The sequence below is a fragment of the Vicia villosa genome, linkage group LG1 (genome assembly GCF_029867415.1).
Source record: "Vicia villosa cultivar HV-30 ecotype Madison, WI linkage group LG1, Vvil1.0, whole genome shotgun sequence".
NCBI classification, from domain to species: Eukaryota; Viridiplantae; Streptophyta; class Magnoliopsida; order Fabales; family Fabaceae; genus Vicia; species Vicia villosa.
Window position 1 is genome coordinate 121,069,594 of NC_081180.1, and position 21,178 is coordinate 121,090,771.

Genomic DNA, 21,178 nt, shown 5'->3' on the forward strand with positions numbered 1-21,178 from the left:
CTTCTCTTGATCTGGTAATTGTCAAAGCTACAAACTATCTTTGGAAGGTAAAAGCACCGTAAAAAATTATGTTTTTTGGTTGGCGTTTTATTTACAATAGAATAGCTACAAAAGATCAATTGTTCAAGAGGGGTATTTTGGTGAAGAGTAGTGATTTACTTTGTGTTATGTGCTTGACGGAGGACGAATCTTTATCACATTTGTTTTAGGGTTACGAGGTAACATCGAGAATTTGGGGAGAGTGTTTGCTTGGATTGGCTCCATCACGAAAATGTCTTTCGAGGAGTTTGTGGGTTTCTTCCATCATTGTGATAAGTTGAAATGCTTGTCTAAGAGGACTATTGTGGCTGTGATTTGGTTAGCCACGGTTTGGAGTTTATGGCTAAAGCGAAATGAGGTTATCTTCAAGAACGAGAATTTTAGCTTTACCGAGTGTATGTCGGAGATAGTTCTTAATTCTTAGAAATGACTCTTTACGTTTTACAAGCTAATGGATAATTGTAATTTTATTTTTGAAATATTTTACCATTCACTTGTTTTGAGTTGTAGAAGTTTTTTGTGTTATCTTTGGGTGGAGTATCGCTTATGCTCCCTTGTTAATTCCATTGCCTATTAAAAAAAATTATCTTGCTTTAATAGGAATTTTCCATTGTAAAGTTTCCATGAGTTTCCATCTTTTCCATATCCAACAAAACATTGGACATTCTTTCGGAAATTATTCCACACTAAATGCTAGGATTGTGCATGATTAACCAAAATTATATGAACCAAACCCTTTTTTGGTGAAGTTTATAAACCAAACCATTTTGTAATAAACCAGTGTGACTTGGTGAATTAACTTCAAATCGGTTCATAACTAGTATGTTTTCCTAACCAAATTAATTAAAATTCTAAGCCAACCCTTCTTAGTTTTAGTTGTTACATCTTTTATATATATTATGAGTTTTTCTTTAAAACAAAGCAATATATTATCATAGAAAACATACTGGAGAGATCTCATCTTTATGCCCAAAAAAAAAAGTACACGTAAGAACTTATTTTCAAAATTAGAATTAAAAACAGAAAAACAAAAATAAAATGAATTTAGAACTAGTTTTAATTAAATCATGATTTTCCATCCCGTGAATTTTCTCTTACTTTATGACTACCTCCTCCAATGATTCATATTCATATTTGTTTTTCATATTCATATTTGTTTCTAAGACTTCCATCCTTTCCATCATTACAAGGTGAAAGTGCAAGTGTGGTGGAAGTATACATGAGTTTGTTATAAAATTTGTTATATATAGCAATTGATTTTGATTTTGGAAAATATTGAACAGAGGAAGCATAATCAGAAAAAAAGGGAAACTCTAGTATGATGGAGTGGAGACTATGATATTTTGAATTTAAATTAGGTACCAAATTTTTTGGGTTTAAAAATATGGATATAGGCCGTTTTTATGGAAATCAATTTGGGCTTTTAAGATTGGTGCACTAGATTTATTAAAATGTTTCTATTAAAGTGGTTTACTTTTACACCCCTATCGGACACAAGAGATTTCTAAATAGAATATAGAATAATTATTGTTGTGATGTAATATTCTTCAATAAATTTTATTCTCTCCCATATTTCTTGTAAAAGACTTGGCACCACAAATTATCAGACCTCTCAATCAAACCCTTTAATATCTTCATTAGGATTTCTTGTAAAAGACTTGGCACCACAAATTATCAGACCTCTCAATCAAACCCTTTAATATCTTCTTTAGGAAGGCTTCATTCATAACATGAGGGTGTTAAATCTCTAAACATCCATTTTTATGCAAAATACAATAATGTTCAAAGGTAACCAAGGGAAGATTTTGAGATTGGTCATTGTCCTCCCAAATAAAACTCATTTGAATATTTTCATTATGGTCACGAGTTGTTATAGGTAGCTTTGCATATTGCATGTGAAAATAGGAATATAACTCGTTGGTAATTTATATAAGGTGGTATTCTCAACAAAATTAAGGGTGTATTTGTTTGATGGATTAAATTTACAATCTCAGAAATCTTATTGGTGGGAAAATAGTTCCCATCAATTTGTTTGGCAAGTTATTAAAGTTCTTAGAAATATTTTAAAATTTTATTTTATTTATAGTTTTAAAATTTTAAAAATAAATACAAAAATATTAAAAGTAATACATAGGTGGGTAGTTACTGGTAGTTATTTTTTATTCTCATGGGAATGTAGGATTCCCACCCATTAACATAAGAATAAATCTTTCAAATTCCATGAGTAAATTTTATTCCAAGGAATAAAAAATACCTGGGAATAATTTCTTAAATCTTCAAACAAACATGAGAATATGAGATTCTGAACCTCACATTCTCGAAAATCCTATTTGAATCCATCAAACAAACACCCTCTAAGACATCAATTTTGTATTTTATCACTGATGTGGTTAAAATGATTGTGAGAGGATATCTCATGAGAAATATTTTTCTCTTAGATATTTACCGAAACTTGGCATTTTTGAATCGTGTATGTTTCACAATGTCATTCCACATTTGATGAGAGAATATATTCCTTTTGCCTTTCATTAATACGATTTGTAAATTATATACAACTCTCGGCAAATTCTATATTAATACTAATAATAGCTAATAAATATAATTGATTATTAGAGAATTGACGGACGTTGAGACATATTCTAATATCTCCTCCTAATTGAAGCGGGAGGTTAACGAACATTAAGAATGTCTTTGAAATCCTGGAACAATATGAAAGGAGGAACTTTTGTAAAAAAATATGCAATTTGATATCGTGATAGGATGTGAAGAACACAGACATAACCTCGAGCTACATTTTTGCAAACTAAATGAATATACATCTCGATTAGGGATGACAACGGGTAGGGTCGGGTGCGGATTTCAGAATACCCAAACCCGTACCCTGAATCACCACCCGAACCCAAAGGTTATTCTAGTGGCAAAATAACACCCACGCCACACCCGTTGGGTTTGAATTTTTTCACCCAAATCTGAACCCACAACAAAATACATAAAATATATTTTTCCTATATTTTTTCTACAACTTTCCACAATATATATAAGTGGGTGTGATTTCGAGTTTCGGGCGCGAGTTTCACACTACCCAAACTCGCACCCGAAATATCGGGTGACACCCGAACCCAGTAACCTCGAGTTTTCACCCGTTGACTCGGGTTCGGGTGGGCCCCGCGGATTTGGGTCTACCTGCCATTCCTAATCTCGATGTGTTTCATTCCTTGATGTTGAAATGGATTACCAGAGAGATACATTGCACTCACGTTGTAACGATAGACAAGATGGCCTTGAGATTGAGACAATGTAACTTAAGATGAAAGTTGCACAACCAACACGATTCAGATACCACATTGGAAATACCATGATATTCGACTTCAGCGCTAGTGCGAGATAACATGGGTTTCCATTTTGATGACCAAGAGAGCAAGTTATCACCAAGAAAAACACAATAACTAGCGGTGCATCTTTGGTTATCCTGACATCCTTCCCAATCGACATTTGTATATGCAATTAATGAGGTTATAGATGAGGGATAGATACATAAACCATAATTTCGTGTTCCCTAAACATAACGCATAATACGTCAGAGAGCTTGCATGCGGTTTTCCATCAGGTTGTGAATGAAAAAACATATTTGTTGTATTGCATATGAAATGCCTGGTCAAGTAAAAGTTAGGTATTGAAGGCCACCAACAAGGCTACAATAGAGAGATAGATCCTTATATGGAGTGTTATAGTGACACTCATCTTTGGTTTTGAATGGGTATGAGTTGGACGCACTTTACAAGAAGACATTCCAATGCATGTAATAATTTCCTCGACATACTTTTCTATGAGAGAAATAAACCTTTTTGGTGTTGAGTGACTACAATATCCGAGAAGTAGCTCAGGTGTCCCTATTCTTTCATAAGAAATTTGAAACTGAGAAGTGAAATGATAGGATTGTTGCAAAGCATCAGAATATGTGGTAAGGATAATATCATCAACATAAAGTAGGATGTGGGTCATCTGAGTATCTTTCTTGTAAATGAAAAGGGATTGCTCATCATACTTGCCTTGAGAAAAACCAATATATGATGTAAAATGAAACGAGGAAAACCCTCATTTACATAGAAGAATTTTTTTACTAAAAAAGGAAATGATTTGTGGGTCAATTTTTTTGAACTAATTGTTTAACATTTATTTACTCCATCTTTAAGATAAAGAAAGCACAATGTATTCGATAAATACTTTATTAATGGGAAAAGACGTGTCTGGTAAAAACCTCAAAGGACCATAATCTCATTTGGAAATAAAATATATGAATAGGAAAATGCTACAAATGTCCCCGCACATCAAGCAAACAGAGCGAGACATAATGTCTCACATAATGCGGGACTTCATATAAATGTTTTCGGATAGGCTCTTGAAATTTTGTTTAACTGATGACAAGATGTCAGACACAGTGTTGAAACAATGTGTATGATAATAAATATGCGGAACAAAAAAAATAAAAACAACATTTAAATAACACTAGAATTGTTAACTCAGTTCGGTGCAAAGTCACATACGTCTGGGGGGTATTAACCCAATGAAAAAAAACTCTTAATAGTCAGAAGTATACGTTGATCTTATTTGAACTTTCATAATTTAATGTCTATTTTCCTAATGCTACCCGTGAACTTCGATACAAATTCCCTTGAATTTGAGACACTGTCACTTTCACTTAAATATTATCCAAAGTGTTTCGATAATTACAAAGATATATGAATGATAGAATAATAATACACCTTAAATACTTTCTTCTCATAACTAAAACATATAATCCATGAGTAAAATATTACAAAACAAAACAAAAACTCAATAACAATTTAGCACGCCAAGCTTAAAGCTGAGTTGGGCAAGGTATGAGTCTTCACAAAGGTAAATGTCTCCTTAAATAGCAACACAAGTCCAACTTGAAAGTCCAATAAGCTTTTTGGTTTGAAAATGCCTGATCCTCCAAAAACACATAAGATCAATATTCATAATGTTGATTTCAAATTTAAGTCAAACTCTCGATAAGAAATTGAATTAGAGACAACTTATGATAAGATTCATAATTAACTTCTCATTATTATATCATGTTGTATCATCAAACAATATATATATATATATATATATATATATATATATATATATATATATATATATATATATATATATATATATATATATATATATATATATATATATATATATATATATATAATAGTAAATTAATTATAAACACTTTTGTAAAAAAAGAAATTAATGGATTGACGCCTGTAATGGTAATTATGAAAGTCACTTGTATTATTCTTTATAGGTGACACTATTCTAGCGAAATTAATTTTGAAGCATGACATATATTTAGAAACATAAATTTCATTTAACAATAAAGTTCATTGTCACCACTTGGAAATTTGTTCACATAAATATAGTTAGTTCATATAAACATGGTAATAGGGGTGCTCAAAACCAAACCAACCCAATAGAAAACCGCAAACCAAACCAAACCAAACCGAAACCGCAAAAAACCGCATTTGGTTCGGATTAGTTTGGGTCATTTTTTAACAAAACCGCACGGTTCGGTTCGGTTTGCGGTTTGTATTTTGTAAACCGAACCAAACCGAATCAAACCGCATTATGTTACAACCTAAATTTTACTTAACTCACATCCAACCCAAAATTAAACCTATTATACATTAGCCTTATGATTACGAACAATTTTCTCATCCTTACCCATATAATTTCAGTCTCGATCTTCTCAAATCTCTAATAACATTATTTCACCTTCTTTGCCACATACATCTTCCCTCTTCTTCTATAATATTTACTCTCCTATATTCTTTCTTTTTCACCTTCTCATTTTTATGTAAATGTTCCGTATTTCAGTTTCATTTTTATCGCACATCTTCTACTCTAATCTCTCAACACTTTTTCTTTTTCTTTTTCACCTTCACTAATCTTTCGTCTCTTCTATTTTTTTGTTTCATTATAATAATTTTTATATTGTTTTATGCTATTATTTTATGTTTAATATTCCACTTTTGTCTAATTTAATTTTTACATATTAAATGGAAAATCGTTGTCAAAATATGACGAGTTTTGTTGTTATTTGTTAGTGTATGAATGTCTAAATATAAAATTATGTTGTCATATATATATATATGTGTATGTATGGCTCAATAAAATATTTGTAAAAAACCGAACCAACCGAACCGAACCAAACCGCATTAGTTTGGTTTGGTTTGGTTCGGATTTTTTTTAAAAGCCAACCGAACCAAACCAAACCGCACTATTTTTTCTCTTGCGGTTCGGATGATTTTTTTCGTCAAAACCGCCCAAACCGCACCGCGAGCACCCCTACATGGTAATGTGGGAGAGTAGTAAATAAACTTTTATTTTTCAATTACAAACACAAGATCCACCATAAACAAAGGCGCGAAAAAAACAAAAGTGCATACTTCTATTTCTAGTTCTAGTCTAATGGCGCATTAAATAATCGTTTACTAACTGTGACTACAATTTGATTGCACAGTGAGTTTTGAACATTGATGTTTGAACGGTCAAAAGTATAGGTTACCAAAGCCAGACTTGATTCACGTTCACATTACATTTTTCAATTATTTTTTTATTATTCACCTGACAAATACTAATTAAAATAAAAATAAATAATTGGAGTGGGTTTTCTTCCTTGACTGTCACCAGCGCATTATAGCACACCACACAAAAAAGCAGAAGAACTGTCGCTCACACAAAATACCATTACTCATGCTCTGCTTTCCTTGGTATGTTTCTACAACGTCGATCTATCTTCTTCCTAATTTCAACCTTCCTTTTTTTCTTCTTTCTATCTTTCTTCATACCAAAAAAACAAAACTGTATATTTTCTTCCTTCTATTTCTTTATTTTTATTTTTATTATTATTATTTTTATTTTTATTTATTTTTTGTTTATTTCCCTCTTTTTTTCTTCTTCTATAATTTTCTCTCCGATGTTACTCATGTTTGTTTTTTTGTTTGTTCGTTTGTTTTTCGTATGTGTCTAACTCTCTGTTTGTTAATTTTGTTTTGTAAATTTAGATCGGTTCGATTTTAACGATCTTCAGTTTAGGGTTTTTCGTTTTTCTTCATTTTTCATTTCGAAGATGCGTTTACCGTTGGATTTTATGGTGTTTACATGGAATTGGTTGATTTTTGATTGCGAAATGGTTGTTTAGTTATTATTGGCTGAGATTGGTTTTTGTATTTTTTTATTGTTTTAAATTCATGTTGGTTTGTTTTGTTGCGGATATGGTTTTGATTTTCTAATAAAGAAACGTTTTCGAGTGTGATGGAATTCTTCTTTATTCTGGCAGGTAGTTGATTAGTAATTTTAGTGGTTACAACCAAAAGGGTTTCAGTGGAGATGGCGTCGGTTGGCGTGGCACCAACTTCGGGTTTTAGAGAAGCCAGTGGTAATGGTGAAATTGGTGTTGATGTATTGCCAGAGGAAATGAATGATATGAAAATTAGGGATGATAGGGTATGGTGCTCATTCTGTTCTTTCTTCGCACTTAGTTTTGTTTTGTGTGTGTTGGTTTGATGTTAAATTTCGGGCAGTGTTGCTTACAGCTTTATTCTGTTGTAGGAAATGGAAGCTACTGTTGTTGACAGCGGCAATGGGACGGAGACTGGACATATTATTGTGACTACTATTGGTGGTAGAAATGGTCAGCCAAAGCAGGTATATCAATGGTTTGTGCGGTTCAAAATCATTCAACTCTTGCACCGTCTCATCAAACTTTACGATATTGTTTGTGTGCCAATGTCTCCCCAAAGTAGTTTTGGTTTTGAATTAGGAATAGTTGCATCTCTCCTTGATCTTAAATATTAAAAAAACGAAACAAAGCTTCAGGGTTTGGTATTATGCCTGTTCAACTTCCTGCTGACTAGAATCTATTTACAGTGACTAGCATATGACTGGTTCTCTTGTCCATAATGTTTTTTTTTTCTTTTTCTTCTTATATCTAGTGATTGGCAAGTATCTTACCAATTGTTAATTAGTGATGATGCTCTATGAGATACTATTGGATAGGGTGACAATTTCATATGGTGTGGTTTAGGCATTTAATCTTTAATTGTCTATATTCTTTCTCAGTTTCTTTGATTTTTTTACATTAAATAATTTTATATATTTCTTTATGTTTCAGACTATAAGCTATATGGCAGAGCGTGTTGTAGGACATGGGTCATTTGGAGTTGTCTTCCAGGTATCAACATGGATCCTGTTGACTCAATCATGACATGTGTTACTTTTGTCACTTCAACATAGTAGCATTTCATGGCTTTAGTTCTGATATCGTGTATAATTGTAGGCTAAGTGCTTGGAAACTGGTGAAACTGTGGCTATCAAAAAGGTTCTTCAAGACAAGAGGTATAAGAACCGGGAATTGCAAACAATGCGCCTTCTTGATCACCCAAATGTTGTCTCCTTAAAGCATTGTTTCTTTTCAACCACTGAAAAGGATGAACTATACCTTAATCTGGTACTTGAGTATGTTCCTGAAACAGTTCATCGCGTCATTAAGCATTACAACAAGTTGAACCAAAGGATGCCGATGATTTATGTGAAGCTCTATACATACCAGGTACGCCTGTCTCCCTTCTTTTTCCAGCTTTTACCTTTTTGTGGTTGTAATGATTTTGTTGTTATCTTGCAGATCTTTAGAGCATTATCTTATATTCATCGTTGTATTGGAGTCTGCCATCGAGATATCAAACCTCAAAATCTATTGGTATGACCTTTTTTTTTACTGTGTATGTACTTCATTTTTTTTGGTGTCAAGACTGATGGGTGGAAAATACTAACTGAACGCTTTTCTATGTAGGTCAATCCACACACCCACCAGGTTAAATTATGTGACTTTGGAAGTGCAAAAGTCTTGGTATGTTACATGTGTGTCTGCATGTCTACTACATATATGTTTCTCTCCAACCTTCTGTTGTCTTGAGTTATATTGTTGTTTACTTTTTGACCTTTGTTTTTGTCCAATTTTTAACAGGTTAAAGGCGAACCAAATATATCGTATATATGTTCAAGGTATTACAGAGCACCTGAGCTTATTTTTGGAGCAACTGAATATACTACAGCTATTGATGTATGGTCTGTTGGTTGTGTTTTGGCTGAACTGCTGCTTGGACAGGTTGGTCTCTGTTGATGCGAAGTCCTATAACTTTGTAACTTAGAACATTTAATTGAAATATTTATTTGCTTTTTCCAGCCGTTGTTTCCTGGTGAGAGTGGAGTTGATCAGCTTGTTGAGATCATCAAGGTATTTTTTGCAATACCTTTTAACTCAATATTGCACTGCATTACTTTTTTGTGCTTGATTTATTTGGTTAATAATTCACTTAACATCTAACATTATTGAATGCATGTTGAATGGGTGATATGACTTTATTTTACCCTTTAAAAAATGCTTTGGCTTAATTGATGAGTTGATCAGCAGATTGGTGGCCTTGCTGTTTAGCACAATACCAGTATCTTACATGTAAATGATCCATTTATTGTTTGTTTGGATAGGTTTTGGGAACTCCGACTAGAGAAGAGATTAAATGCATGAATCCTAATTATACAGAATTTAAATTCCCTCAAATCAAAGCACATCCATGGCACAAGGTAATAAAATAAATCTTATAGCATTACATGCTTTATTCTTAAGCTCATCTTACTATACTAATATATATTTGATGATTCTCTTTTACTAGATCTTCCATAAGCGCATGCCTCCAGAAGCTGTTGATTTGGTATCAAGATTATTACAATACTCCCCAAATCTACGGTGCCAAGCTGTGAGTATCTGATTTCTTGCAGACCTTTCAAACCGACTTTGTTTAAACAATTACTTGTAAAATAGTGCTTCCTTCAATGGTTCATGTTTGTATAGACAGTTTTATGGTTTCTAATCTAGTTAGTCAGTAGCTGTTTCTCTTTCTCATCTTCTGAGGGTGTATGTAATATAACTTATATATTATTGCTTTATGTGCTGCAGTTAGATGCCTTAACCCATCCTTTCTTTGATGAGCTTCGTGAACCTAACGCTCGCTTGCCAACTGGCCGTTTCCTTCCACCACTATTTAACTTCAAACCTCACGGTATGGCGTTTCTTGAATAGGCTAGTGTGTTTGTACTTTGATGATCTTTAATTTTCATCTATAGTTCTGGGCTTGTAACTGAAATTGTGTTATTGGTGCCTTTGTTTCAGAACTGAAAGGAGTCCCACTCGAGACCTTGGTGAAATTGGTTCCAGAGCATGCAAGGAAGCAATGCCCGTTTCTTGGCTTGTAATATGTTGTGAAATGTAACAATACCGCAAGTGTTGTTTCAATATGAATGCTATGCATTCATTCTATTTGATGATGTGGTATTTATTAGTATCTTTGTTGTAATTGGTTGCCCTGTGAAAGAAAATTTAGAGATATATGCTATCCCATATTACCCAACCTTGATGGGTATTCACTATTCAGAATACCCTGTTTCGTGTATCACGGCAGAATGTAACATGCAATAGAAGACAAGTGTTTGCAATTATCTAAATGTTGTACCAGTATTTGTACTTGTGGAGATAATGACGAGATGTTGTTTAATTTAGTTATGCTTAGCATATGGTTATTACAATTTTGAAGTTGTGGCGATGGCCTTATCCGATTTTTTTTCTTCCTTTGTGTTAGTTTCTGTTTACTCATTTTGACAGAGAACTAACTCTCGATGATCTGTCTTGAGTATCACTCGGTTTCAAAATACTGAAGTCCATTTGCCGATATTACCTTACCATGGTTACTCATGCTTTTGATTGGGTCCAGGTACTTGCCATTTCTGCCAAAAGAAAATAACAGAATAGTAGACATTGCTTGTTGTGTTATGCGCTGATCATTTGAAAGAGCACTATTCCCTTTCTCACATTTGGCTGTTTAGATGCTCATCCTCCATTCCTTTGATCAAAGTCCACTGGGAAAATTGAGTTGCACTTGCTGTGTATGCCATATCAGCTGTAGGTTCAAGTGGTCTTTCTCCAGTTTGCCTAAAGATTTTGTATGCTATTCCTTTAATTTCTATTTTGTTTCTTCAAGAATGCTGTTATACTCTGCTATGAAGTAGAAAGAGTAGGATGGTTAATAGACTTGTTATGTAAAATTTTCCCATTTTTTTTGTCATGGATATATATATTTCTTCTTGTTTATTTTGGGTTGCTTTAGTTTCTTGGCAGTGACGAAAACAGAACAGAATGGCCAGTGACACACTGTGTTGACATTGGATAGGCAAACCGTTCTTCTTTTTCCTCTCTTTCTATTCACTAAGAATATTTTTAGCATTTCAGATTCAAACTTTTCCAACTTCCAAGTAATTTTCAAAGGTAAACTTTCATTTGGGAGAAATTCCACATGATGTTGGCTTGGGAGTTGAATCCGACCAATAATCAAAGTTTAGTTGCCACAAGTTTTGGTCTCCGGTCTACGGTCAATTTGGGTGGTTAGAGTGGTTGGATTTTCGGTGTATGTACATGAAACATTTTCTTTACCATTCCTAGATGACTAAATTAGTAATAGTTTATTTAAAAATCAAATTAGAGAATTTAACTTTGAAAGAACAAGTTGTATTACTATTAGATATACTCCAGGAGAGATATGTGCATATTTAATATTCTATACACTGTTTTTTAATTGACTTATATTTTAAACTACCGCTAAAGAATAATAGAATAGCAAAAGATTCTATCATCAATGAAATTACTAAAATATATACACCGTATTTGATTGTCTCAAAATAAATTAATAATATTATATATTATTATGGATCGAAATATACAATTAACATTAAAAAAGCGTAGGGTTTGAAGAGTTGAGGCATGGTGTAGAGAAAGGAAAATGGCGATAAAGAAGTATTTCTGCGAATATTGCGAAAAGCAATTTCAAGACACACCGTCAGATCGGAAACGCCACGCCGCCGGTACTCAACACAAACAAGCCAAAGCACGTTGGTACGATTCCTTCAAACCCCAACACCACAACCCTATTCCACAGCAACAACCTAATCAACCCTTCTGCTTTCACTTCGTCAACAAGGTACTACACTACTATGATCCACCAATCAATCATAATTAACTCTCAATCAGTTTTGTGATTTCATTTGCTCTCTCTCTCTCTTTAGGGATTTTGTCGTTACGGCGATTCTTGCAAGTATTTTCATCCCAATACACAGCAACAGCAACCAATCACAACCACGCCGTCGGGGAATGTAGGAGTGTCGTTCGGTAATTTACCGCCGTCGTTGCAACCTCCGCCTGAAGGTGGATACTCCTACACCCCCTTTGTCGACTGGGGGTAGATTTGTAATTCTACCATCCACTTTCAATATCACATTCCTTCCATGTGTTAGAATTTTTGTATGCAAAGACAATGTGTAACCTAAAATTAGGTCTAACAACTTGTGAGAGTAGCTTTATTATTGTGATTTGATGTATATCTGTATTAAAGTGATTTTATATTTATCATTAATTGTTATTACAATGTTAAAACCTATTTCAATACTGAGGCACATGGATAATAATGTCTTGATATGAAGGTTTTTTTTTTTTCTGTAATGAAGGTGATTTTTAAATGGACAATAAGCTAAGATTATTTTGCTTGGGTAACAAGTTTAATATTGCTAGTAAGTTGGCTAATTGATTTGTAGAATGATTTATGGTCTATACCTTATCATTGGGTTGCCACTAACAATGTATAGTTGTTGATACTTATAAAGCAATCATTTATGGTCTATACCTTTGTATCTCATTGGGTTGCCACTAACAATGTATAGTTGTTGCTACTTATAAATCAACATTTTTAAAAAAAAGCAGTAATAATTTTTTCCATACATATATTTACTTGTAAAAAATGGGCCAATCCCTTCTCTCTCCATTAAAAAAAGTTAAACAAAGAAAAAACATTTGAAATAATTTTTTTCAATCAAAATCAGCTTATATATTCTTAGTTTGGAAAATCTTTAGAAAATCAATATTCTGGGACAAACTTATTTGAGTTGGCATGAGAAGGTATGCTATTCTAAATTTGTGAATAGTTGTAGTATTTATATTGCACAGTGAGTGTTAGGAATACTCTATTTTTAATATTTTTTGTAACACCAGAGTGTCGTAAGGAGAATGTTTATAGCATTTCTCTTGCATAGTTATGAGCTGTTTTTATTGAGCCGGAGTTAGACTGCACATGTGGTTCTCACATTGTTGGTATGCTATAGATAATTGAGAAATTCGCATGTGTTATTCATGTAGGGAAGAAAACCATTATGCTGAAGCTTTGGTAAATATGGCTAGTGATAGTTTTAAGCATTTGAATTTATTCTGTTGGAAGTTTCTCTCCTCATCTAATTAGTTGGTAGTTTCTTCTGTCTTTTCCTGAGCTTCGACCCTCTTTCATGTGGGAATTTTTTCCTAAAAAAGAAACTAGCTTTTATGAACGGGTGAAAGCACCCTCTTAGCATAGGTTTGGAAAGTTAGAATATCATGATGTCAATGCACGACTCAGTTGAAGTTGTGTCGGCAGGAGGTGACAAATCACATGTTGAAAGAATTTGTTCCTTTGATAGTTGATTCTAAGCATAAGTTATGTGCCTTGATACTACACTTTCATATCAACATAACACTAAGAAGTTTGTACCTTGATTCTTAAATTTTATGTCTTTTATTTTTTATTCACAAGGTCACACGCACTCAACATTTCTAAGGCTATAAATTTTTTATTTCCATTTCATAACAATATCTTATTATTATTATCATGACAATCACAATAACTTGTAACATTTCATTCAAGTTTGTACACACATTTTCAAAAGCATCATATTGCTTGGCCACACAGAACAACTACATGAGTTGGGTGTTACTAACTTATTGTAGCGAGTACCTCTAATAAGGAAGCAGCAAATTGCATTTGGGTTTCTTCATTTATTGTAAAGAAAAGCGGCACGTGCACGAAAAGGGATTTGATTCCGTTTTGCTCCGCGAAACGAAGGGAATGATAGTAAACATAATTGCACACAAACCTTCCTGCATCATCAGACGTCATTACATCATAACCTTTACTTGCCAAGGCTTTGGTAATCTCCTCCACAGGAAGGGTAGACTGCATAAAGTTAGGACAAAAAACTAAGTTATCACAAAAATATGGAACAATCATTATGAAGCAAAAGAAAAACCAGTGATCCAATTTACCTCCCGTATATGTGAAATTGTGCCATCAGAAGGAACAATGGGAACTTTCTGCAACATGTAAATTTTGGAAATGTCACAGAAGGATAATAGAGTACTTTAAAGATCAAGTCTAAAAGGTTTGACGAAACCACGTTAGAAATGCATCCACTACCTGTGGCTTCCATCCTAGTTCATCAGGGCAACGAAATGTAGCCTCGTTAACAGCTTGACGTTCTACAGCGAACCTTGTTGCACCGCTGTTAACCCCAAAATGCAGCTGAACAAACGTAACAAGAAAAAACCAGAACTTGAGAAGAATTAAGAAAAGAATATTAACAGCGAACTTACTCACAAAGTATATTTGCAACTCACCCAAATAATTTTATTGGAACTTGAAGATTCCGAATCCTTGGCTGTAATGGCAGTTTGCAATGTCTGGTACAAGGGAATAAGGCCTCCTTGTCCAGCAGTATCAAGAATGCTGCAGCTTCCAATAACTAAACCTTTCGGCAAACCCTTCGTTTTCACATACTCCACCAAATTATTCACAATTGTCTCCGTTGGATTCTCTGAAACTCCATGGAATTTCTTGAAACCTGTTATATAAACTGTCGTTACAGCCGCTGAAGGACCTTCAGATCCCATTTGCTGACGATGGTCTATTAATACTCAAAGCTTCAACCAGAAAGTATTCGATAAAATACCTGACATTAAATTACAATAAACACGGTTAAGCGCGCAAAAAAAGTCAAACTTTCTTCGTACACGACGGCTCTTATACAAAACAACGATATCATAATTTCAAATCATCAGTTCAAAATACACATCATACCATAAAGCCACTTATCAAACATTGACTTGACAAAATCATTATTTGGGCCGCAATATCTATGCGATCACAACACAATCACAATTATCGAGGCTTTAACAGCCGCAGTTGACTGTGATTCTCACCAATATTAAACATCCTGATGCGATACGATGCGATACGATGCGACAGAACTAAAACGCAACTTAAAATCATGACAGTATTACACTGAAACTGAAATACACCTCCAAATTTAAAGTCTTTACTAGAAACCCAAATCAGAAAAAGTGATCAAAGGAAAAAAAGTTCATTAATTTTATTCAAGAACTAAAAAAAGAAACCCAATTTTGTAATCCCAGATATCTCAATAACAGTATATAAGCTGAAATCAGAATTGGGTCTTGCCAAAATCATCCAATTAACAAACAAAAATAGTAATTGATGACAAAACATCCAAGAATTTTCAAAGAAATACTACAATTCTCTATGATGATCACGCAACCAAAGAATATTACAGAATACAATCAAGATTAAGCAAGTTTTTTTTATCTGATAATAATCAACCAACAAGAATAAAAAACCCTGAAATTAAAGAGAGGTTAAAGATTTTGCTTACCAGAAAACGGGAAGAAGAAAACGTTGAAGTTAAGAGATGATGACACACCACACCGTTGTTGAGTCTTATCTACTCAAAGCAAATTAACTGGTGAAGATTCCGATTAGATTTAGAAAGAAAAAAAATTATATAAATAAAGAAATATATACCAAGGGAAAGTGCGTGTCGCTTTCATTCATAAAATAAAGAAAACACTGTTATGGTAATTCGTTCGTGTGAGTGTTGTTGTTCTTCCAAACGTGCGGTACCTCTGTAAATATTCTTTCTACTAACTGTTTATCAAGTTGGGGTATGTAAGTGAGGAAGTGAAGGTGTGTTGCTTTTTATTAAATGGGATTCTAGGTTGGTATACAAATTAAAGTAGTATTAACTATTTTAATTATGTATTTAATTTAAACTATATTGATTTTTATTATTTTAATTATGTGGTTTTATTAAATGGGATCCAATGCAAAAGCCAGTGTTTTTGTAATATTAGATAACTTTAAAAAAAATTAAAATTAAAATGAACTAGTAATAATTTTTATAATATTTGAATAAAAAAAATTTGTAGACTTGAATTGAAATGTTGGCAAAATAAAAAATAGATAATTAATTTATTAAAATAACATATTTTTTAATTAAAATAACAATAAAAAGTAATAAAAATAGTAATTTAACCTGTCTTACGGCCAAAATCAATAATAAAATAATTTAAAAATAAAGATAATGAATAAGATTTATTTGTTGAAGTTTGAGTGCCCGCTGCATTGTTCTCTTTCTTTTGTGTTGAACTAGCTCTTGGATGTTTAGGAGATTTATATGACTATATAAATAAAATAAAGGATATAACAAAACAAACAAACAAAATAAATTAACAATCTTATCCCCCTCGTTCATATCATCCTGACAGCTATTGTCTTTCTTACACAGATTCTTTTATTGTGTCCAAAATTACCACAAGTCGTACATGTTATTTGTCCTCACATAGTCTTCTTCATTATTTTTATTATTTTAGTGCTTGGTTCATTATTGGGTTTTCTTCTTGCTTTTTTTGGTTTCCCTAGAACTCGCCTAACAAATGGAGAATAAACTGATAACTCTCCAGATCTTGGCCTAAATTTAGGTCCATTATTCAATAAAATGATGTTGTTATAATAGTCCACAAAGGTAGTTTTCCTGCAAATTGAAAAACACAATTAGTAACAATTTTACTATTTAAGCATATTAAAAAACACAATTACAATTCATACATGTACCAATGTAAAACAAAATTTTCTACGTTGTTGCTATTAAGCCACATGCAACAAATAACATGTACACAAGATATTCCAGATAAATCTCATCTCCTACATGCACCACATATTGATCAGTTCCATTTAACACAGAAAAAAAGATAGATTGATTAAAATCCCCAGACCTTATTGGACTCCAACTATCAGCTTTTTTTTTTTTTTTTTACTTTTCCAGCCTCTCCTGTATTATAGGACATATAATTCTCTCATATATATAAGCATAAAGTCCCTAAGTCTAACAATCCTACTAGTCATATAGAATTTCAAACTTTCTACGAGGGATATTATATTCTTGTCCCTATATTCTAAAATGACTTTGTTAAAAGCTTCTCACATATTATTGACTTACAAGTCACAATGTGTATGAGTACTATAACATGACCTGGACCACATAAATGAAGGCAATTGAGTAATTTTTTGCCATACATCTTAATTTAACTTTTTCATATTATCCATGGCATTCTCCCATTCAAGAATTATGGTTGCACGAGCAACACTCCATAAACATTATTTCATTAGTTCTTCTGGATATTTCTTTCTCCAATTTCTATAAAGATGTTTAACACATAACCCATGCTCGACATTTGGATAAACTTCCTTTAAAGTATTAGTCAATCCCTGATGAAAATATTGAAAATATCAAACATTTCAAAAATATCAAACACAATGGACAATATATCATGAACAACTACCTTTTGTTGGTGTGATATGAAAGACAATCTCTTATATTGGATACTATTGAGGTCTTTCAAAAGTAAATGTACAAACCAAACCCATGAATTCATTGTTTCAGCTTCAACAATAGCAAAAGCAATGTGACACATTTGATTATTACCATCTTTACCAATAATTGCTAATAATTGACCTCCATACCTTCCCTTTAAAAAACAACCATATAACCCAAATAAGGGTCTACAACTAGTAACAAATGCAACCTTACAAGACTTGAAGAAGACCTACGTCCTATAAACACAAGACCATCCATACCAAGTTCTATCTTGATTATAATAGTGCTTTCTATATTACTCCTTAATAGTTTTTTCCCATAACTCCTCAAATGTGCGTACTATTTTATGCAATCTCCCTCAACTATCTATAATGCCCTTGTTTTTTTTATCTATATGTCTGATGTCTACTGAGCATTACTCCCCACCTAGTTTTAGCATTATCTTGCAACGCCCCAAGTTTCATATTTGGTGTTTTCCTAAAAAAACTAACAAAGTTTTTTTGCCAATAACTTGGTCTTTTCTTGCCTATTCCTAGAAGTCTTATGACATGTATGAGTAGTCTCTAAATTAACAATTTGGTAATAACTCTTGTTTTTAGATTTAATCGTTCTTATATGAAGTGTACATCCTTCCATACACTTAACAAAAACTCTATGTTTCTCTTTTTTTTTTTCAACAAAGCTTTTTTTCTTAGCAAGCAAGGCACAATCCTTGATAGAACTTCTAACAAGCTCAATGGTAGCAAAATTTTGACTTAACTCAAATGTAACATTATCATTACCTTATATTAATTTTGAATATATAGATTTACTATTATCTTCCTCGTTGTTTTCATTCGGGGTATTTAATTCCTCATTGTCTCCATCTTCATCTTAAAATTCTTCAACTCAAGCTAGGACATTAGAAACTTGTTGTATTTGACTGTCTTGGGTTGGATTCAAAATTTCATCTAAGAGTACACATGTCCAGTCCCACTTTTCATCATAATCACTATCTTCAAATTTTGTCCCCTTCACTATCAACATCAACATCAACATCTTCCTCAATGAAATCTAGATCACTATCTTCACTATTGTCACCCTCATTTATTCAGTATAAACCCTCACATCCATTTAAATCTGGATTATGATTAAGTACTTTTCACATATATAACAACGAAATCTATGAAGATTTATGAAAGTAATGACATATTTTTCACTATGCAATTGCGTAAGACACTAGAAAATCCATCATTAGGATGTAGATACCAAAGTGGGGTTGATCATAATAACCTAGTTCTTTTATGACTTTATCCAATTCTATTATTGGAATTTTATATATGTCAAAACTATCCTTAACCTAAAAAAGTTCACTGGTTCATGGTCTGATACAAAATATCCTATGTGGTGTAACTTAATCTTTAACATATGGCACTCAGTTGATATAAATGAGATAAGGCGGACAATAAACAACAAAAAGTCAATATTATATAATAGAAACAATGCATATGATAACAAAATATAAAAAAATATAGTGTATTGATTTGTTAATTATATAACCAATTAAAACTTTTTTGTTATAGGAAATATTAAGGAAATTTCTCTATAGACCTCCCAACCTTCTAGTCCACCTCTGGTGAAAAACTCAAACTACCCCTGACTTCGGAAGTTCATTTCCGAAATGCAAGAAAAAGGCGTTTTCGGAGATGCATCTCTGAAAGCGTCTTTTTTTTTTTGAAAAAATTGTCTTATTTCGGAAGTTCATTTCCGAAAACACCATTTCGAAAGTTCATTTCCGAAATACTGCGATTTCTGCAGATTTATCAAAACACTCCCCCTCCCCCAATCATTTACCCTAAATCAAAACAAAAAGTGGCAAAGGCGAAAATTTGTGCAAACAGAATTCTAAGGCTGCATCAAGGCTCCAATCACACTGCTAAACAACATTCAAAAGCCCTCAATTCTAACACTTTGTAAGTTTTGAAATTTTTAGATTCATTATTCAAATGCATGTTATTTAGGGTTTTAATTGCATAAATGATATATGGTTAGGTTGTTAGTAGTATTTAGGTTGTTTAGAAGCATTTTGATTTGGTTTGAAGTTTGGTTTAGGGGTCTGCCATGGAAGTTGCAGAAAACTGCATCGCAGGGGTGTTTCGGAAGTTCATTTCCGAAAACACCTCCATCCCAGTTTTCGGAAATGAACTTCCAAAATGTATCAGAAGTTCAAATTTTTTTGTTTTTTATTTTGTCTCGCATATTAATCGATTTCAATTGTTTACAGGAACATGTCAGACAATTAACCAGCACGCATCAGACAGGGAAGGGAGACCAAGCCTGCGTCGGCTAAAGGGTAGGGAGTGTCCGTTTTAATTTGCAAGTACTTTATTTTTAACGCCTTTGTTTATTGTGCCTGTTTCTTTGAAGTTTGTGTGCATGCGTTCTGACTTCTTTGACGGCGTGTCGCTGGTTTCCAACGTCTTTGTTCTTTAATGACTTGTCTGTTTCCCAAGCGTTTTTGTCCCCTTTCTTCTTTTATAAAAGGAGGTCTCATGGACCTTTCTTTCTTCATTTTTACGCAGGAATGGGTGGCGCTAAGGGAAGAAAGGGTTCTTCAAAGAAGGAGGTGAAGGAGGTGAAGGAGAAGAAGAAGGTTTTGACTGGTTCTACTTCTCGTCCCCTTGGGGTCCATTGCTCGGACGTGCAGGCTCAGTCTTCAGGCGTGATCAACGCTGATGGTTCTGAGACTGAGTGGGATGAGGATTGGTATAATTATCTTCATTCGGAGGAGTTCGCTCGCCGGGAAGAATAACGTGTTTTTGTTTTGTTTGATGTGTATTTTGTAACGCTCGTCGGGCAGAATAACGTGTCTTTGTTTTGTTTTGTTTTGATTTCGGATTGTATCTTTCGCACAGTGTTTTTGGATTGGATTTATGATCTTAGTATTTTCAGTTTATCTGTTGCTTATTTTTATTTGGCGTTTGCGTTTAATTAAAATGCGAGACAGTTTAAGAAAAAACATTAAAAAAAAAACACAGTTTCTGCATAATTCGGAAGTTCATTTCCAAATTCACCCCCATGAGGTGTTTTCGGAAGTTCATCTCCGAAGACACCCCCCATGAGGTGTTTTCGGAGATGCACTTCCGAATTGTGGAAATTTTTTTAAAAAAAAAGCGCTTCGGAAGTTCATTTCCGAAGCAGGGGTATTTTGGGATTTTCGCTGGGGGTGACCCCCATAGGGAGGTGGCTAAAGAAATTTTCAATATTAAAGCATATATGTGTGTGTCATATGGCTTAGGTGGTTAGAAATTCTGGAGACAATGGTATATCATATTAGATGAATTTACGGGGTTGTGTGTAAAATGTTAACTTTTTTATCACATCAGAGTTGATTTAATTTTTTAATGTCACGTAAGCAAAATTTAGTCTACATGTCACAAGAGAACCATCAAATGCAAAAGGAGAAAAATTTGAGGGGTTAAAACCAATCAATTAAAACTTGGGAATCCAA

At 33.2% G+C, this 21,178-nt stretch overlaps 3 protein-coding genes across 4 annotated transcripts; 2 read left to right on the forward strand and 1 right to left on the reverse strand.

The window, feature by feature from the left end:
* Window positions 1-6,670: 6,670 nt before the first annotated feature.
* LOC131644028 (glycogen synthase kinase-3 homolog MsK-1) lies at window positions 6,671-10,668 on the forward strand. 2 transcript variants are annotated; one of them, XM_058914412.1, is made up of 13 exons: window positions 6,671-6,824; window positions 7,394-7,560; window positions 7,666-7,761; window positions 8,228-8,287; window positions 8,393-8,665; window positions 8,738-8,812; window positions 8,906-8,962; window positions 9,080-9,220; window positions 9,299-9,349; window positions 9,601-9,696; window positions 9,786-9,869; window positions 10,070-10,172; window positions 10,283-10,668. In XM_058914412.1, exons 2-13 carry the CDS (start codon window positions 7,444-7,446, stop codon window positions 10,363-10,365), a joined length of 1,236 nt encoding a protein of 411 aa, XP_058770395.1. In that variant the 5' UTR covers window positions 6,671-6,824; window positions 7,394-7,443; the 3' UTR covers window positions 10,366-10,668. The 2 variants fall into 2 exon arrangements, with proteins under 2 accessions (XP_058770395.1, XP_058770396.1); XM_058914413.1 differs by having other exon boundaries at window positions 6,793-6,917.
* A 1,142-nt stretch (window positions 10,669-11,810) lies between these two features.
* LOC131644030 (zinc finger CCCH domain-containing protein 3) lies at window positions 11,811-12,602 on the forward strand. The gene is made up of 2 exons (XM_058914415.1): window positions 11,811-12,140; window positions 12,226-12,602. Exons 1-2 carry the CDS (start codon window positions 11,943-11,945, stop codon window positions 12,400-12,402), a joined length of 375 nt encoding a protein of 124 aa, XP_058770398.1. The 5' UTR covers window positions 11,811-11,942; the 3' UTR covers window positions 12,403-12,602.
* A 1,219-nt stretch (window positions 12,603-13,821) lies between these two features.
* Window positions 13,822-15,855, reverse strand: LOC131644029 (uncharacterized). Its single transcript, XM_058914414.1, has 6 exons — window positions 15,837-15,855; window positions 15,688-15,756; window positions 14,636-14,967; window positions 14,436-14,540; window positions 14,285-14,332; window positions 13,822-14,195 (listed from the first exon to the last, which is right to left on the reverse strand). Exons 3-6 carry the CDS (start codon window positions 14,906-14,908, stop codon window positions 13,956-13,958), a joined length of 666 nt encoding a protein of 221 aa, XP_058770397.1. The 5' UTR covers window positions 14,909-14,967; window positions 15,688-15,756; window positions 15,837-15,855; the 3' UTR covers window positions 13,822-13,955.
* Window positions 15,856-21,178: the final 5,323 nt, after the last annotated feature.